Genomic DNA, 20,483 nt, shown 5'->3' with positions numbered 1-20,483 from the left:
TGAGCTCTGGTGGAGACATAACACATAGCTCTGTCACCTTTCCACCTCCAGTGCTTCACGTCTATTCAAAACTTTGTTTCTCGGTAAAGATACTATTTCTTCTTCTGCTTAACATTGCCATTGAGGTTTTAGCCAATGCAATCAGATAAAAGAATGTAGAGGCATAAAAATTGGAACTAAAGGAAATACAAACTATCTGTACTTGTAGATTACATGATAGTGTATCTGGTAAACCCAAAAGAGTTCGTGATGAAAGTAATAAAACGATGAAATCATTTTAAAAGTTAGCAATCCACAGAGATACCAAAAGAGTGTGGGGTGGGGCTGGGGAGGGGAGAAAGCTCTCTTTTACAGGAAAATGCCAGCTAAGAAACGCAGGAAGATGGAACTCACGGGAATTATGTTGAGTGAAAAAAAATCCAAATTGAAAAGTTACATTTTGTATAATTCCATCCCATAGCATTCTTAAAATGACAAAAATACAGAGATGGAAACGGTATGGTGCCAGGGATTAGGAAGGAAGGAAGCAGATGGTTGTGGCTACAAAGGGTAGCTAAGGAGAGATGCTTGTGATAGGAACTGTTGTGTATCTTAACTGCCGTGATGGTCACATCTGATAAAGTTGCACTGAACTAAATACACACGGACCCTATTCATATCAAATTGGTGAGATCTGAATAAGATTGATGGATTGTATCAATGTCAATTTCCTGGTTGTGATATTGTGCTATGGTTATGGGGGAAAGTGCACAAAGGCCATATTGGATCTCTATTATTGTTCACAACTGCATGTGAAGCTACAACTGTCTCAGAATTAAAAGTTAAAAGCAAACGCACCGTCCTCTGTTCCTCTTCTTGTCCTTATTTCTCTTCTTGATCCTTATATTCCCATCATCTGTTGTCACCTAAGCTTGACACTTCAGCATCCTCTTTAAATTCTACCCCCTCTTTGCCCTCCTATCGAATCACTTCCCAAGAGTTACGATTTCTGCCTCTGCCATCCCTCCTGTACATGCCTCCTCTCATGCCCATGACCTTCACACTCTGCTCACCTGCCATAGCAGCAGCATCTTACTATTCCTCTCTACCTCCCATCTCTCCACCCCTCCAACATGTCTTTAAAATGTTGCCAAGTCAAGCATCCTAAATTACAGAACCAGTTGCACTAGGAGCATAGTAAATGGCCTGGAGGTGAGCTCTAGGATGTTCTCCGCCCCTGTGATTAACCTGTGGTTGTGACAATAAGCCTTTAACCCTGTGCGCCGCACCTCCCGCCCCCCCCCCATTCCCAGCCCTGTGACTTCGAACGTTGTTCCTGCCACATTCCAAACCTCCAGAGGATCCAGAAAGTGGGTTTGTTGAACACGGACTGAGTTTTTGTTGGGAGGTACTGACGGTAGTTCATTGCTCTAGTTTGGAAATGGAGTCTGCTGATCGGTCAGCAGGTGGCAGATCCCTCAGGGTCGTTAACTAACCGTGACCGTGGGAGCTTCTTAGTCACTCCAAATCATTGCTTTTCGCGGTGCTCATTGGTCTTCTGGGCCTCTGAGCATGGTGGCCCCTACTGGGGAATTGTTCCCTGTCTGGGAGCCCGGTAAGGAGGGAGGCTGCTATTCACTATACCATGTTTGAAGGGCAAATCGGGTTCACCTGGCAGGTTCAGCAGATGAGGTACCCCTGGCAGAGGGACTCTTGTGTTCAGGGGGCTACGAGTCGAATGTTTTGCTGGCATGTGAATTGCAAGGGTGTGAATAACAGAAATGTGTCGGTGGAAATAATGTGAGTGAAGGATCTTGAACTCTGTAAAATGCCCACAGATCCTCACTGTTACTCTTACTACCCCTCGAGCAGTGTTGTTTTCAGGACCAAATGATAAAATGTGTAAGGTTACTTTGTGAACTGGAAAAAAAATACGTAAAATGTTAATTACTTAAACCTTGATTGTGTCAGAATGAGGAAATGGAGTTTCTTTGAATTCATCTTCTAAGAACTGTTTATGATAATTCTCTGTGACTTTCCTTCTTCTCACCTATGTTCACATGCATAGCTTATAATGGATTTCAAATCTGTTAAAACACGGTGCATTTCCTGTTCACCACCAACCGATCACCACGGTTTGGTTTAAATACTTCCAGTCATTTCGGGTTGTTGTTGGCTGCCCACATCAACTTTACTTATTTAAATTATTTCATCACTGTGGGCGGCAGGAGGCACTGAATAAATGCATGGGTGTATTGGTATTGGAAATATTGTCTATTCATTCATTCATTCATTCATTCATTCAAACATCCGTCTTCCCTGGGCAGGCATAAATGCAGCGGGGAACGTGGCAGGAACAATGTTCAGCGTCACAGGGCTGGGAACTTGGGGGGCACAGGGTTAAAAGAAGTGAGTGCCATCAAAGAAAATGTGTGTGGTCCCTGGGGGAACAAAGGGGGAGGCTGTGTGCTCTGAGGGAGAACATCTCAGGGCAGGTGGGCGCATCCTACAGTCAGGAGCACCGACCATCTGTGACTCATTGTGTTAGCAGACCCACTGTTTCTGAGGTCTGGCTGGACCTGGCGAGCCACATGGTCAGTTCCCACAACCCAAGAATGAGTGACTTACAGGGTGAGACCCTTTGGGGGACAGCTTGTGCCTTCCTGAACACTTGTTACCAAGGGGGGGAAAATAAGCGGGGGTGGGGTGGGAATCCAATTACTTTCTGTTTACCTTGGAGGAAGGAGGCAGGGAACCAGAAATAGTCTTCCCAGCAGCTGTCTCTGCATCAACAGGGACATGTTTGGGGATCTCAAATGCCTCTGCAAATGAAATGGGCAGGAGGTGGTCCTCTTTGGCCCCAGGAGCCTTCTCAGTTGGCAACAAGCTTCTGTACATGAAAGAGTTAACCACACGCTTACCACAGAATGTCAACCTGATGAAAATTAAAGCCTTATCAGATAAGAAAAACAATATACTCTTGTTCTTTGAAATCTAAAAGCAGTTTTTCTTCAAACCTTTGAAACCTATTTCTTGGGATGGAATGATATTTTTAGTAGAAATATGGTACGTCGGTGAATCCCACCCACAGTCTGCCGCAGGGACTCTTCTGCGAAATAGAATTGAGATTTTCAGCTGGAAAGCAACAGTTTCCACTGAGATTTCAAAGAAGACCAGGCAGGTTAAGTATGATGCTGGTAGAAACTGAAGACCAGAAGGGAAACACAGAAAGAGGAAATAAGGAAAAAGTCTCGGGACACGAGGGAGTCGAGGGATGCTTCTCTGCAGAACCACAGCCCAGCCTGGGTGTCAGGCGAGGGCCAGCCGGGCTGACGCAGGTCCTAATTGTGTCAGACACAGCGAATCCATATGCTCAGAAGCCCGGATGGCCCTGGATCCAAGGCAGCCAGCAGCCACCTCTGTGTCCCGGGATGTGTCCCTCTTGCCCCTCCTCACTCGGAGGGCACTCTGCCTTCCTGCTCTCCAGAATCACTCCAGTTTTAAACAAGACATTGTGTATACTGTTTGGACTGGGTATTTGCACACCTCCCCAAATTCATATGTTGAGAAACCCTACTGCCCAATGTGAGGGTGCGAGGAGGTGACGAGGTCATGAGGGTGAGGCCCTCTTGGATGGCATGAGGGCCCTCACGAGGGCACTCTGGGAACAGCTGGCTTCCTCTCTGCTTTCGGCCATGTGAGGACACAGTGAGAAGGTCATCGTCTGCTGCCCCGGGCCGAGTCCTCACCTGAATCCCACCATGCTGGCCCCTGATCTGTGGACCAATAGATGCCGGTCTATGGTATTCGTTATAGTGGCCGGAATGGACTGACATACGCACGATGCATTTCACAGAGTGTGACGATCCACACATGGAAATGCAGGTCACAAACTAACTGAAGGGGGAAGTGCTTCTCTGGGTCCCGGGGTTCTTGGTGCTTTGGCAACAGCCAGATCTGCTTGTCTGCTGTGCCTTGCTCACGTCCGGGTTAGTATCAACAAACAGCAGCCGAGAAGTGTTCCCCAAATCTACGTGTTGACAGGTGCTACCCCACAGACAGAAGAAGGACGGGACATTTCGGCGTGGGTGGGATGACGGGGTGGACCACACAGCACAGGGAGGAGCTTAAGACTGTCCATGAAGTTATACCAAAAGCCCTCACCTGTGCTTGAGAAACTGGCCTGGGAAAAGCAAACTCCCCTTAGCGGCTTTAGCTGAGTTCAGTCTGTGGGCTCAGCCAGCGCTGAAAGCAACACAGCCTTCCACGTTCCCCAGAGCTGCAGCCACCCAGGACGGGGTGTGATATTCCCATTTCATTTTATTAAGGATTTTATTCTTTAAGGGAGTCTCGACACCAACGTGGGCCTCGAACGTACAACCCCAAGATCGAGTGTCGCTCACTCCATTGACTGAGTCAGCCAGGCGCCCCTGTTGTTCCCGTTCTATACCCATAGCAACTGAGGCCCACGGAGGCTTAAAGAACCCACCTGCCATCAACTCTTACCTAAACTGTCGAAAGCACGAATCGTGTCTTTCCCTTGCCTGACACCACCCTGTAGTCTCCTGTTCCTTGCAGGATACGGTCCAAAGCCCTGTACTTGGCAAAGCTCATGCCCAGCCTCAGAAATCGCCCCCTCGGCTGCCCTCCCGAGCTCTCCAGTCTGCTGGAAGTGTGTGCAGCTCTCAAAGCTCACTGGGTCTTTTGTCTTTGGCCTTTTGCTCGTGCTGTGCTTACAGCTCAGTTCCCGTCTTCCTGACCCCTGCCTCCCCTGCACGCCTCCCTCAACGTTTTTCTCCAGGAAGCCTTCTGGACCCTACTGTCTGGTGTTGTGACTGCACTGCTCTGCACTCCCAGAGCACCCTGCTGTTTCTTCGCCCGGTGCCTACCACCCTGTGTCAGTCAGATGCCCACCCCCTTGCTCGTGCCTGCAGAGAATGGCACCCGCCAGTTGTTCTGAAGGGAAATAGAGTCACACAAGTCCAAGCGAGTCTTTGAATTCAAGCCTGTAGACTCCCGAAGTCATCAGTCCTTTCTGCTCTCCCAGGATGCCTTGCAATTTGGAAGAATGCCAAGCAGGCAGAGGAGCCGTGGAAGATTATTCCAGTAAGACGGGAGGTGCCCCTAGGGGCCGAGCTTTGGAACCACAGGTGAGGATGTTGTGTTTGCAGGTCAGAACTGCTGGCTGGGATGCATGAAGCTGGGGGCTCCTGTGAGCAGAGGACATGCAGATGGTCCCAGGTAGACAGAATCTTGGACACCAGGCAGAGGAACCAGACCGGGTCCCAGAGGCAGCGGGGAAGGATTTGAGCTCTTGGGTCAGGGCCAAGGCATCATGAAAGTCACTTTCAGGGGACTTAATCTGGGGATGGATGAAAGAAGACTTAAAGTGAGAGCCTTGAAGCCTTGCCTAAGAAGCCCCTGGGACTCAATGACGCCTGTCCACAGCCTGCTTCCTTTATACGGGGATGGGGCAGATAGCCCAGCTCGGTCACTTTCTCGGCCACGTGAGTTACTGCCTCAGCACTTTGGATGCCTCATCTGTGGAATGGGAACGATAGTGGCACCCATCTGGCGGGGCTGCTGTGAGGAGGCCTGGGATGGTGGGTGTGGAGTCTGCAGCCCCGTGGGGCTCGGTGGCACGCACCCGCCGCGAGCTCAGGCCGGAGGCCCTGGGAGTCGGAAAGTGAAACTGACAGGCTGCCGGGTGAAAGGCGGTGACAGTCAGTGAAAGCCCCAAAGTGAACTCTACGGCACAAGGATGGAAGCGAGCTGACATGCTTACCCTTTGCGGTCTCTGTGCTCCCCCGGGCATTAGCGGGGTGTCTGAGGGAACTGCCTTTCATTTTACAAAGGTTTTTTTTTTTTGGTAGTTGTTTGTTTTGCTTTCCACTTAAAATGAGGAGTTTTCTCTTTACAAAGGTCCTTTTATTCTAAATCAGGCTCTGAACAGAGGTGTCACTACCACAGGGGCCGGAAGCAAGATACCACACGGCTGCTCAGCTGGGTTCAGGGCTCTGGCTGGCCTCACCGGCGGGGAAACCACGGTGGCCAGGACAGCTGTCAGGTGCGTCGTCTCCTGCCAAGTCAGCGCCCCCAAAACTCCCGGGAAACTCACCAAGCTCCCAGACAGGAAGAAGCTGACGTCAATTTAAGTTTCAGGGCTTCAAGCAAAACTCTTAGAAACGATTTCTACGCCCTTTACTTGGTATCGTCATAAACCGATCTTTCTCTGAGGAGAGGGGCCAGTTCGCTCCACGGGGGCTCATTTCATTTTGAAATGAAAAACCACAACAACAACAACAACAACAACAACAACAACAAAAAACACGGTTGCTTTGCTTTTAAGTAGTGATCAGGTGCCGTTCATCTCTGTCCTGGAGTGGCACCTGCTTTCCGGACATCTAGGGCTGGGGACTTGCTCACACACAGCTGGGCGTGCGGGGGGTTGGCCAGCGCGGGTCTCTACGTGCTGCTTCGCAAATACTTGGGGGCTGTGGGAGCAATCAGTTTGTTCTTAAAGGAATGTCAGTACCCGCACCTGAAATGTTTCCGTTTTCTCCGTTAAGGAGTTTCTTGAGCAAAAGAGCGTCTGCAAATCCTCTGTCTGTATGATTCGAATATTATTGTAATTCGACATCCGTGGTGTTTGGTTGTAATAATTTTAGTAATTAATAATGACAACACAATGCTCTCAGCGCTCCTTCCTGTTAGTGTAAACGGGAGGCAGTTCATGACCAGGTTCGCAATAAGAAGGAATGTCTGTGTCCCATCCGCTCTTCTTTCACACTTAGATCTTAGACCTTACCATGTGTTGTAATTGTCTCTGCAAGCTATTTCTCTCCTGCTGGGCGAGGAGTTCCTGGAGGCCCAGGAACGGGGCTGCCACATTCATCTCTAACCCTGTGTCTGACCCACAGTTGTTGCTCCATAACGACTCGCTGAATGATTAATACACGAAGGAATGAACACGTAACTAAAAGCCGTGCCATGGACAATCTGTCCCCAGCCACCCTACCCCTTCCTTCTTCCACCCATCTATCTATCCACTGTACCTTGGCGGCAATGTTTGCTAAACTCTGAAAAACTCCACAGCCGAGAAAACTCCCACTATCACGCCTCGGGGGCATACACCCTACCCTCACCTTGTTTTCTTATTGCTGAGAAGACCAAAAGCAGTGAGGCTTCTAAAGAAGGTATCTATTTCAGGCCCAAACAGAAAAGAGTGGGGGATGCTGTGGGCAGAGATTCCTGAACATGGTGGGGTTGACTCATGCCTGAAGGTGCTCAGAATTTCCTCTTGTTTTGTGGGCGGCTGGGGCAGACTCGGCTCCACTGAAGCGCTTTCTTTGAAGCAGAGTCAAAAGCGAGAAAGGCACTCGAAGCTGCTCTTAAGGGCGGGGGGCGGGGGGGGGGGTGGTGGAAAGAACACGGGAGGGCAAGAGCAGGATTCGGGGAACTTAAGACTCCAAGGAAGCAATGAGACTGGAGAGGTCAGTTCGCGCCCTTGAGCGGATGCAGGGGCAGCTTCGCGGCAGCGGGGTTTAGATTTTGGGGAGCGCAGACCCGGGGATTTATACAACCGCAGGAGCGGCAGGACATACCCCATAGACACATATTTCAACTTCCTTATTAATATGGCACATGAATTTATGACCTTAGCAGCAGTTTAGAAGAATAGTAAAAAATTCAATCTCAAATCCTAGCTGTTCCTTCGCTGTATCACGCTGGGCAACCTACTTAACCTCTGTGAGCCTCAACGTACCAGGTGTAAAATCGGGAGGATAAAGGAGGCCTACCTGATTTTGAGCACTAACTGAAGTGACTCTCTGCCTTCCCATAATACCTGAAGGAGAGCATGCGGGCCATGAATATGAGCGCTTGTCATTATGATTCCTGTGGAAAAAGTTTCTTGGAACAAGGCTGAAAGCAAATCAGCCTGCAAGGAGGCAGCGAGCATTGGTGTGAGGGTTCATGGGCTGGCTTGCCTTCAGTGGCCCTCTGTTCCCAGTTCCCAGCTTACGGTTTCGCTCACCTGTTTCTCTCCTGCCATAGGCGGCCGGGCTTACTGGAGACGGGGCGATTCTCCCCGCTCCTCAGGGGAAAGGAACCAATTGCCTCTTTAGAGCTTCCTTTTTATTCTTTAGAAACCTACTGCTCTTTCTTCTGCTTTTGGGGAAATGCACTCAACCGCTCCTAGTCTCCCGGCACCAGCTTACTTTCTCACTGCATATGGCAAGAGACAGGTGGGGAACTTGGAGAGAAAACAAGCCCGAAAAGCACGTCTGACTAATCTGCCTCCTGCCTCCCACCCTGGCGAAGGCCTGCCTAGAGGCACAGAGCTCTGATCGGCACCTAACTCCTTCCCTTTATCTGCCCAGTGAGGTCGCCACCCACACTTTGGTGCCTTAGAGTTTCCTACTGTCTGAAATGGTCCTGTTTGCAGGATATCCGGCACGGAGTTGAGTTGCTGATCACAAGCCCCAGGGATTGGGTGCATGGGGGCATAGGGATGGGTTGTCAGGAGGGAAGCTCCTAGAATCTAGCCTCATGGTATGTGGTTAGCTGCAGCCAGGCCAGGGGCAAAATCTGGATGGGGGGAGGGGAAATTAGACCCCTGACTTCCTGACTGTTATCAGGGGTGTCATATGGTACTGGTGATGCCGATCCAATGATTCATCGTGCGAAGGAAACCCACCAGACACCACCGACATGTGTAGACACCTGGAGGATGACAGTGAGGGGAGGACTCAGGTGCTTTTTGTCTGAGCAGAAGTATGTTTTCCTCAGAGAACAACCAGTCACTTGAGTCTCATTTTGCTCAGCACACACACAAAAGCTTTGGTTTATACATGAAATATGGGCTCTCTATTTCATTGCCCTCATAAACTCCTCAGTTTTCAGTCTGTTACTCACAAGGCATGATCCACGTATACAACTTTAGCAAAATCATTAGAAAATACTCTCCTCCACCCCATGTCCTGAGAGTCGTTATGTTCTCGGACCATGTTCGCTGAGAAGCCTTTCCAGGCTCTCCAGGAAGTGTATTACCCACCCTATTTGGATCGCTAGGTCATGCATGGACTTTGCCAGGTACTACTTTGCAATATTTGATCTTGTGTCTTTCCCAAATTGGTTTTCTCATTTGAGTTACAAGTTCTGTGTGGGTAGACACAATGTGCATTTCCTCTCTCACATGATAGCTTTGCTACTCAAAATGGGGTCCATGAACCAACAACATGGGCCTCATACGGGAGCCTGTTCGAAACCAGAATCTCAGTCCCCGCCCCAGAGATCCTGAATCAGAATCTGCTACATAACAGTATTCCCTGGTGATTTGTAAATACATTAAATTTTGGGAAGTACTGCGTTAAGGCACCTATTCTCAGTGAATAGAAAGGAGATAATGGAATCAGACCAACCATGGGAATCATCATTCTGTGGATTTCAATCCTAACTGTGTCCTAAAATCTCTTAAGGAACTTAGAAAAAAATTATTGTTATGTCCAGTTCTCATCCCCAGAGAGTCTACCCTAACTGGTCTTAATTGGTCTTGGGTGGGGCTTGGACATCATTTGTTAAAGCATCCCAGATACACACTGGGAACCACTGCTGTAAATACATTTCCCAGTGAGACTTGTGTTCTCTTATTGATGGATGCAAATCCGACAGGAACCATAAAATAAGTCAAATAGCCAAAAACTATCTGAGTAATCTTAGAGGGGAAAATACCTAAAATACCTAGAGATGACTGTATTATTGTTTGCCCCTAAGTGGGTGACTTATTTGAAAGCCTGGTGGGGGTTCAGTGATGGGCACTGACTCATTGGCAGACACTGTTGGCTCTCCTTCAGCTGTCTTCTAACAGGAACTGCTCAGCAGATGTTCCATCCCCATGAGCAGCTTGAGGGCAAGGACCACCCTCTCTTTCACGTGGGTGACGCTAACGTGCAAATGGATGGGTGGATGTGTATCACCGAGAGTCCATGCAAAGACATGCAGGAATATGAGACTGGAATTTAAGAGGCCTGGGTTCCAGTCCTGATTCCCCCCTTTCCTTGCTCGCCTAGTGTTTTTGGTTTGTCATTTTCTTGCTGTCCTCCCTAGGTACAACCATGCCTCTTAAGTTGCCTTTGCCAAGCCAACTACAGATCTCTTCCCAGGGAGGGTAACTTCCTGTGTCTCATTCTCTCTGTTCATGACTATGAGTGTTAAAATGGCAAAGAACAGCTCAGAGGTCTTACCGGCTGACCCTGGTTTACAGGGAGGCCACAACCCAGAGAATTATACTCCAAATTTTGTGTCTATGTACGTTTTTCTGAGGAGACAGTTAGATCTCGTCAGATTTTCTCAAGGACTCACCACTCAAAAAAGATTAAGAACCAAAAAGCTAGATGGATTCTTGCTATCACATTGTTCTCCCTGTTGAGATGTTCAGGCTCTGTGTTTAGGAGTGACAAATGCGTTGATCTTTATGCCATGAGGTTCTCTGGGCTTTTTTTTTTCTCCCCCTTGATGCTACCTGGGGCATTGGCTGACTCCACCAAAGAAGAACTTCCTGAAGAAATTATTAGGAAGACCGGAGAAGAGGAAGGTACTTAAGGGTCTTTGAGCTTTCCTCACCTGATACCTGCCTAGACAAAGAGCTGAACAAGAGCCGAGGATCTCAGGAAGTTTAGAGACCACCCCAAGAGCTTTTGAGGGCCCCCGCAGTGGGCCACAGACTGATGCCAGTGTGGCACGCATTGTCAGCCTGGAGAGAAGCAGTCACAGATTCTAAGTCCAAAGGGATCAGAGGCTCTCACTTCAGCCTCCTGCCTGGTTTGGGAAATCTCTCCACCCATGTTTGACAACCCCTCATTGAGGCTTCGCTCAACCACTTCCAGAGAAAGGGAGCCCTTGACTTTGTGGAGAGGAAAGGGACGGAGGAACTTTTTACTCCGAATGTCTGGCTAACTGGAAGTTTGCCGAACCCAAACCTATGGTTCAAGTTTTACCTTTTCAGAGGCTTCCCCTTGCCCAGTCTCAGTCACCTTCCTTTTCTGTTTCTCGCCATCGTCCAGAGTTTGGGGCAGGGGGGCAGACAGTGGACTGTGCTTTCTCTCCTAGAGCCAAAAATCTGCACTCGTGTGTAGATCTTGGATTTGAAAAATGTGAAAATCACATATCCTTAATTTCATTTTCTAGGAGGGGAAGTAAAACATATTGGAAGGAGGCAGAGGAGAACCAACGTGGATGGTTGGAAAGAGGCCAGAAGGCCGCCCTGTCCCTCTTCCCATCCAGCATGGGCACCCCTCAATGGCACCCCCCCCAGAAGTGGCCAGACAGCCTCTATTTGAACATTTTCAGGGATGGAGGGCTTATAACTTTTGAAGCAACCAATTGAATGAAGACCTTTCCTTTTCTCACAGGAAATGGCCAGCAATAAAGAGAAGAGGAACAGGTTCGCACTCGTGTAGGACCTCTTCTGTGAGGAACAAGGAAATTGTTTGAAGGCGAAGATTCCCCGAGGAAGCAAACAAGCAACAGAACGCCTCACCAGCCCTCAGTGGTGTTTTGGCCTTGATGCTTACAACTGCAGCATGTACGGAAGCAGTGGGTCATGTCTGAGTGCAGGGGAGTACCTTTCAAGAGTTGGAAATAACCTGCAATGAGATGTTGGGCTTCAGTACTCCGCCACTTAAATGTCTCTTTAACCCAGACCCTGTGTATATGTCTTCAGTCTGGAAACTTTTTCATCTGAAAATACCCCAGCTTGAAAATGCCTTTTAAGCAGAGCTTGTTTTCTTTCCTTTTCAGAATTCTTGACAAAACAACAGGAGTCTCAAAATCATCTCTATCAACCTTCTCATTTACCGAGATGAGAAACCGAGGCCCAGGGAGGGAGAGCAATTTGTCAAAAGTCATGCTCTTCACATGTCTTATCTTCCATCCTCCAACAATGTTTGTTAGGAGGTGCCTTGGCCCACTTTCAAAGTTCAATTTTCTCCTAATTCTTCTCTTCACTGACCTCAGGTGACAGACCCTACTTTCTAAGGGAACTCTTAATTTTTGAAGTTTCTACCGGCCTCTGGGCAATGACGGGAGCAAGGAAATTCACTTGAATGGCCACCATGCTGCGGGATAGCCTGACTCAAGGGTGACTCTAGCTATTACAGGAATGACTTCCACAAGACATAGCAAAGAAGTATCCAGAATGCTCAAGACTTACCCAAAGAAATCTAAGAATACTTCTCTTTGAGATGAGTGGGGTCAAGTGGTAGAGTTGTAGGGGTCAACAATAGTTCTTGACTGTCACCTCTAACTGACCATGAGTGAAATCACTTTTTTGTGCGCCTTGGTTTGCTCAAATCTAAAATGGAGCATATGTATGGGTGACATACAGCACTGCCTATTTAAAACATGCTGTTTTAAAGAGAGTAGCAACTGATCTATGAGGTATTCCCTAAGCTTACCAAAGCCCTGTCTCTCCAAGGTATATCTTGAGGATGATCACAATTAACCATGGGAACAACACTTTGGGATCTAAAGAAATGGAATGATTAAATGTGGAGAGTTAAACATTTTGGGTTTTAATGACAAACCTGAAAATGGGAAATTCCAGTGTGGGCAGTAGTCTTTACAAGAAGGGATAATTAGACAAAAATATCATCTTAATGGGTTTCCACACTTTGGGTTTTTCTTTCTTTCTTTCTTTCTTTTTTTTTTGAATCTAGGGGATGAAGATTTGATCACAGAATTCCTAGAATGAAAGAAAGATGATCAAAGCATAGATAAACTTTCAGAATTTCCACAATTCTGAGAAAGGTGCCTTCACTAACGTGCCATGTTGGTAACATCAGGAGAATTCTCTTTTTAACCACATCCCAGGACCCAGTAATATAGAGACGAAAAACACCCAAGTTGACTAATACATCCTCTGCAACCCATCACAATTTTAACTGGTGGCTTTGGAAATTTTCAGAATGAAAATCTGCCCTATGAATCAGCTAGAAATTGCATCTGTTGACAGTCTGTTTGATTTCGTTAGAGACCTCTCCCCCCTGAGGAATAAAAAGTCTTGTTTATTTTAAGACTGGGTTCCTTCTCTTGGAGGAAAAGGTCTGAGATGAGATCCTTTCTTATCCTGGGGTGGTTCCTAAACTATATGCTAATGCCAGAAACTCAACCCACTTCACTCTCTTTGGCCACCAGGTCCTCATTTGCCTCTTGACTGGACTATTTTAGGGGCCTCGCAACTTATCTCTGTGCACCCGATCTCCCTCCACTCTATGCCAGAGTCACCTCCATAGAGGTGTCTGCAGTGAATGGAAAGAGCATAAGTCAGGGAGCCCTGGGTTTGAGCGTCAACTCTGTTCTTGTCTGTGTGACTTCTGAGTTTTGGGTCCTTCATCCAGTGAGTTTGTGACATCCACACTGTGAAGTGGTTATGAAGATGAAAATAAGACTTACATGTCTGGCACATAGAAGGTACTCTTTAATGGTCATGGCCATTTTTATTTTCTAGTAGTCATTCATTGACTACCAAATGAAGTTAAAGTTTATAACTTGCTATCTAAGGCCTTGGATCATTCATTTGACCCCATCCTGTCTTTTCAGACTTGATCCCCAGTGTCCCCACATGCCCATCCAGTGTTGGGGGCCACAGCAGACCACTTGCTCTTCCCTCATCCACTGCTGTGTCTTTGCTCATAGGGGCCTTTCTATCTGGAATGTCCACTTGGGGGAAGTTTACTAGACTCTCAGTGCTCTTTTTGCGTGCTGCTCTCATGAAGCTTCATGATTCGCATCAAATTCTAACCTGTAGTACTGCTATGATACCCATGCCTTTCCCTCCCTTACTAAGTTATAAGTCTCTCAAGGATTGAGCCTATGTCTTGTTCATTTTCGTATTTCCTGCAGTGTCGAGATGGGGACTAAGAGGTATTGAATAGATTTCTGGAGACCTGAGTGAATGGAAGAGTCCTCATAATACTCCCACTTGCCACACTGCCACCAAGACCATCCATATCTTCAGGTAAGTCACCAGTAGCTAGCAATAACACAAGTTTACTTGAAATGTGTTTCCCAGAGATATTGTAAAGGCTTTTCTGTTTTAACTTGGACTGTCCTCCCACTTTGCAAAGACTACGCTGAAACAGAAATCTTCTTATAAGCCTTCCAGAGATCATGCCTTCTTCATGATCTTCTTCACTTCTTCCATAGTGAAGCAATTCCTACCCCTGGGTCAGTTCACAGCTCGACATAACCTAGTTACTTCACCAAGTAAGCAAAAAGGCGCCTTATATGCAACAACATGTTTCACTTAACACATCTTTCTGTGGCCAGTTAGCATTATTATTCATCTAGAAATTAAGGCTATGAAATTGTAGACTTTGATATCTTATCTGTCTTCCTGGTAAGCAAGGGAAGAAGTTATTAGAAAATTCACAGTCAATTAGGAAAGGTGGTTTGAGGTAGAAGTTAGTGGTTTCTTATTTGTTAAAAAAAAAATCTTTGACAAAACCCATTTGAAAGGATGAATGAAATCCAAAATTTGCATGTGTGTGTGTGTGTGTGTGTGTGTGTGTGTGTGTATACACAGATACATACACATGTGTATACATGCATATATACACATGAAAATATAAGAAAAAGTAGAGTTCTGAAAGTGAGTACTCGTACGCTTTCTAAAATTTCTATAACATTGCACATGTAAGGAAAATCCTAGGCATTATTTCCTGAGGCAGTAAAAAACAGCATATACATCCTTGAAGCCAAACTTAAATTATCCCGATGTTTCCTGTATTGGTTACTAACATCTCAGGACATTACCCTGGTCTTAGAGAGATTCCCAGTAGATTTTTAGTGTTATCTTACAGCTGGTTGGTGCAGTGAAAAATTGAATCCATTGGAATATAAGAGAACATTTCTTGAGGAACCTGCTCATTAGTATCCTGTTAACATCCAAATATCATGCCACTCTATTCATTCTATGTATCTCCCCAGAGATAACAAAGACTGAGTGGCAGGAGATCCCACCATTTCAAGCTCTGTTTATAGATATCAGGGATGACTGAAGCATAACATGGGGCCCTGGCGGGTCATGGACAAGGGGTAGACCCCGAGATTCAACCCCTTTGTCTGCATTTTCTACTTAGGTGCCCTCTCCCCGATTCTGTGGCTGGGAAGAGGTAATATCCATTAGCCTTCCCAAGATTCTGAGGACACCCGTGACCTCTTACCTGTCATGTAGCCAGATACTGTGATGAATGTAGAGATTCCCCACATCAGCAAGCTTGGCTCCATCTTCCTGGCACGTGGGATCAGCTGCCTTCTTTAGGGCAGCGAAGAGAAGGTGTTTCTTTGCAGAAGGCCGAGTTTCCTATCAGCCTCTTATTGACATCATGCTGGGAGGATGGGAGATGAAAGGGTATCAGTCTGTTCGGGGTGTCATCCTTGCTGTGGTCCCTCTCGTCTCTATAACAGTCTGGAGTTGCTCTCTTTAAGTATTAGGCTGCTTTGTTCAGTCAGGAAATTGTGCCTAGCCCTCTCTACTCTCAAATATAGGAAGTGGTTTTAACCAGGTTTTTTTTTTTCAAGTTTAATTGCTGGGAGGTGTGGGCTGGGGTTGGTGAGAAGGATTGGACTTCATTTATGAATCCTTTCTTTAACTTCACCCAGAGAAGGGAAGGGAGATTCCCCTGCTGCTGAAAGAGGGTGAGCAAGCATTTCTTGGCAGTGGTCTCATTTAGTGTTTCATAAATTGACATCACTGTGAAATCGAGGTCCTCCCCCAGACTTGCGGCTCCCTGAGGAGTCAGCAGGTGCCACACGAGATGGGGGGGGGAGACCATAGCGGGGTCTTCAGTATTGAGGTAATTGAAAAGGAAGCAGAAGACCGACCCATACTCAGAATTCATGAATTGTCTCCCAAGATCTATACTTGGTAGTGGCTATAATCATTTCACCATGATGTCCAGGTTCTTGAATGTGAATTGTCATTTTACAAGATATTTTGCCTCCAGATTTGTCTTTCTCTTAAAGGGTCATACTAAAAGTGGGCTTTGGGGGCATGTGGGTGGCTCAGTTGGTTAAGTGTCTGCCTTCGGCTCAGGTCATGGTCCCAGGGTCCTGTGATGGAGCCCCGCATCGGGCTCCCTGCTCATCAGGGAGTCTGCTTTTCCCTCTCCCCCTGCCCCTGTTCCGGCTCTCTCTCTTTCTCTCTCTCACTCTCTCTCATGCATGTGCTCTCTCTCTCTCTAATAAATAAATAAAATCTTTTTTAAAAGGTGGGCTTTGGTTTTAAACTTTGGACTTTTTTTTTTTTTTTGCAAAATTAAATCTTTTCTTCCTTGTTTAATTATCAGAGTTATCTTCTGCTTTTCATGAAATGGTTGACTATGTTTTGCTATCTGGAAATTCATGTCCATTAGCAATCATCTAGTTATAGTAAAATAAAATTTTTTAAAATATTCAAAAGCAAGCAAAAGGAAGACCGTCTGGGCAAACCAAAGCAATTCACGGTTCCAATATGTATTATCTCCACCTCTGACATTCTCTCAGAAAAGCAACTACCTCTGAAGAGAGCCTTGGAATTCTGCAAATGAACTAAGAGTGGTTTCCAAGCTGAGTACCAGACTTTGAAGAGAAAAATAGTCAACCGATCTCTTCCTGGGAGTGAGATACTTATCAAAGTGTGACAAGATTATTTTTTTTAAGATTCCAGAGAAGGTTTAACCTCACTGCTAGAAACATTTTCAACCGCATGCATCAGTGCAGCAATTTCTGTTATCCCCAGTCCGTCCCAGTGATTAAAAGCTCCAGCTTAGGGGAGTTTTGCTAGATGGAGTTATCATTGTATACTTTTGAAACAAACTTACAGAAAAAATTGTAAGTACAATACAAATACCTCCTCCCAATAAACTGTGTAAGAGTAGTTGCCAGTGCCATGTTCCTTTGCCCCTGAATACTTCAGTGGGTATTTCCTACCAACAAGGAAATTCTCCAACAGCACTACAACCATCAGTTAGGAAACAATGTATCAACATTGTATCAACCATGTACCAACATGCATTACTGCCATTCAATCCTTAGACCCAAGTTTCTCCAGCTGTCTCAGTAAGGTCCCTCACAGCAAAAGGATCTAATTCAGAACCATTTGTTGCATGTAGTTGGCATGTGTCTTTAGCAGGTCCTTTGTCTTTTCTTGGTTTTCAAGGCCTGACATATTTGAGGATTACAGATGAGTCATTTTGTAGATTATCCCTCAATTTGGATTTATATATTGTTTCCTCATGATTAGATTTAGGTTTTGCATCTTTGGCAGGAATAACACAGAAGCGGTGCTGTGTTCTTACCATCACACCCTTTTATCCCGTTACTGATGATGTTTACTTTGGTCACTTGATTAAATAAAGGGGTATCTTCCAGGTGCCCCCACTTCAGAGACACTGTTTTCCTCTTTGTAATAAATATTTTGTGATATGATGTAAATATCCATTATTTATTCATTTATTTGTATCTATGTGGACTCATGATTTTTTATTTTATTCAGTGGGTTATAATCTATTACTATTACTTATTTCAAGGCTTAAATTGTCTCCGTTTGTCAGTTGGGAGCCCATTCAAGCTAGCTTCTGTGTCCTTTGGATGTGCCCCATCATTCCTCTCGAGTACTTCTTGCTTTGGGGGCATACAAAGATTTTCTGGGCTGATCTTTGACTTTCTCTGTCCCAGCCCTGGAATCAGCCATTTATCCAAAGAGCTCTGGTTCCTTTAGAGGAAAATAATCTTTAGAAGCCAAGATGTGCTCATTGCCATTGGGGAAGAACTAATCCCAGGCTCTTCCAGGGGACAAAGCTAGGGAATATATGCATGTACAATATATACATATACACACCCGTGCACACACACACACACACACACACATTCACCCACTCACCTTTACATCTATATGTATTTCTATACCCATCAATACATACTGAAAATCATGAGTTCACACTGATAAATCCCAACATCCCAATTCCAGTCTAATACCACAGAGCTGAATTCTAGTTTTTTCCTTTCCTATATTTGTAACTCCCTTCCCTGACAGTGGAAAATTTGGTTTCCATTATCTCTAGTCTCTTTAATTTTTTATAAATCCCCCTTTATGTTATCAGCCTCTGATCCCTGCCACCATCCCTTGCCCCACATGGATTCCCTTCTTTCCCTGCTCAGATGCTGAATTCCTATTCTGAGCCAGCCCCCAAACTCTGAGGGAATGACCTCCTCCTGAAAAGGCTCTGACACTCCTTACCAGGCTAGCCCCCCACACCTCCACGGATGTCCTTTTGACCCTGCTTGGGCGCTGCACCACTCTGCTGGGCCCTCCCTTTTGGGGATGATCTTCTGTGCTTGCTTGAGTTCTGCCACCAGCCCCGTGTGTGAACCTCCTTCCCATCCCGCTCGGGCTCAGATAGCCCTTGCCAGTCTGCCTGTGCTAGTGGATCCCTCTCATCCCGATCAGGCTCTAACTTCCTCCACTGGGCCGCTCCCTGTGGGGACCCCCTGTTCCACTCTGCTTGGACCCTGACTCCTCATTCCAGACAGTCTCCCCACGGAGGCTCCTTCCTCACTACCTTTGGGCTGTGACCCCACCACCATTCTGGGCTACTGTGCCACCTTCCACCAGAAACCACATTTGTCTCCCTTGCTTTGCTCTCCCTGAAAGCTTTAGGACTGAAATGTTCAAAAAAGGAAGAAGAGACAGGTTAGTGGCTACCAGCAAGAGTAAAGTGGTAAAAGGAAAATCAGGCCACAACATGAAATCCGGATAAGCTCAGAGAACGAGCATATATGTAAGGAAGAAGCAAATAAAACCACGATTACCTCCAAGATTTTTAATGTGCTTCATGTTTTTCTTAAGCTCTAGAAGGTCTAAGGGATTAATATCTCTTGATGGAAAGTAACAATTACCTAAAGTTCACGAATACCTTCAATTTTATATCAGTTTCTTTTTCTTTTATGAAGTTAAAGGAAAATTAAATTTAATGATATTTATTTACAAATTGTTTGAGGATCAAAGAAATACTAACCAGGACTCATAATGTACACTTGGGTTGAAGTAGACAGCAAAAGTTAATCTCACAAATTAATTAATTTCTTTATAAAATAATCAAAATTTGAAGCATGATTTTTTTTTGCTTTACAACAAAACCTCCCTCAGCTCCTCCTCAAAATAATTAGAAGAGCTAAATCTATTTTATTTTATTAGTAACGAAGTGATAAAATATTAATAAAATAGGTTAAAGACCTTTTTTTCATTTTTATTATTTAAAAAAGTATGATTTTTAAAAAGATATATTATTTATTATTTTGAGAGAGAGCGAGCACGTGTGTGCACGAGTTGGGGGAGGGGAAGAGGGATAGAGAGCGAGACTCTCAAGCAGACTCCCCGCTGAGCCAGGAGGCTGATGTAGGGCTCCATCGCAGAACCCATGAGATCGTGACCCAAATCAAAATCAAAATCAGCCGCTGAACCGACTGAGCCCCCAGGCGCCCTGATATACAAACTGTTAAAATGAAAATAGTGATTCAGAGGGCCTTTAAACCATATAGCTGTAATTTTTATGAGGTGTGTTGGCTTAGTTAGATCCTCATAACAGAGGCCACATTTGACAGTGCTTACACACTGTCTTACACTGGTATCTTGGGGAAAAGAGAGGAGCATAGAAATTGCACACTGCTCCAAAAAAAAAAAATATCAGCTGATTTGCCTCCATTTTCAAGAAATTTCAGGTTGCATTTTTTCATTTTCACTTGGAAATGTTAGGGCTTGTTGCTTGTTCATGTCAGTCCCAGTGGGAGAACCATGTAAAATTCTTTTAGTCACAGAGGTGAGTTAGCAGGACTTTGTGATATAAATGTTCGATATTCACCAAACTGAACAATGTCATAAACACATGATGAAATTAAAACTCAGCTACGTGACAGACCAGAGACCGGTAAATTGACAACCACAACATGACAGTGTGATGGAGACCGCCAGCACTTTCCCAAAATCATTCTTCCTTTCCTCTTGGGCAAATGAATAGAATACATTCCCTAGCCTCCGGTAGCTAGGTATGGTTCTGGCATGAACTTCTTGCCAAGAAACGTTAGTGGAAGTGATGTTGTAAGACTTCCACCTCATTTGTTTTACTGGAAACCCTGGTATTTCTTCTTACCTGCAGGCTGGAATGATGTGACCAGAGTAATTTTGGAAGCCGGGTGTTGAAAAGCCCAGCACTGTGCTCCAACTGGGTTTCTGAATGCCTGGACGCAGCTGCATAGGACCAGGAATATGTACCTCAAATTGCTATCTGTAAGTAAAATTTTTTGTACATTATTCCACATTATTGTGGGGTCTTTTGTTACAGCAGCTTAACTTACCTTGACTAATATAATTGGTCTCAATGGACAGATCAAACATCACATGTTCCCGTATTAGTGACTTCCCAGGGGATAGCAGGCTTGCTTAAGAATGGCTCAACAATTTTCCA

The 20,483-nt window shown here is 45.7% G+C and overlaps 1 protein-coding gene across 2 annotated transcripts in view; it reads right to left on the bottom strand.

Moving 5' to 3' along the window:
• Window positions 1-15,475, bottom strand: part of IL2RA (interleukin 2 receptor subunit alpha) — a 53,735-nt gene extending 38,260 nt beyond the window's left edge. For both annotated transcript variants that reach the window (XM_028114675.2, XM_028114676.2), the window contains exon 1: window positions 15,204-15,475. In XM_028114675.2, coding sequence (XP_027970476.1) covers window positions 15,204-15,267 — 64 coding nt within the window. In that variant the 5' untranslated portion in view covers window positions 15,268-15,475. The remainder of the gene's footprint in view (window positions 1-15,203) is intronic.
• Between the last annotated feature and the right edge of the window lie 5,008 nt (window positions 15,476-20,483).

Source organism: Eumetopias jubatus, unplaced genomic scaffold (genome assembly GCF_037043125.1).
Source record: "Eumetopias jubatus isolate StellerSeaLion01/CBP00866 unplaced genomic scaffold, mEumJub1_p1.0 scaffold_8, whole genome shotgun sequence".
NCBI lineage: Eukaryota > Metazoa > Chordata > Mammalia > Carnivora > Otariidae > Eumetopias > Eumetopias jubatus.
The sequence above is the reverse complement of the archived record's forward strand: the minus strand, read 5'-3'. Positions and strand labels throughout refer to the sequence as shown.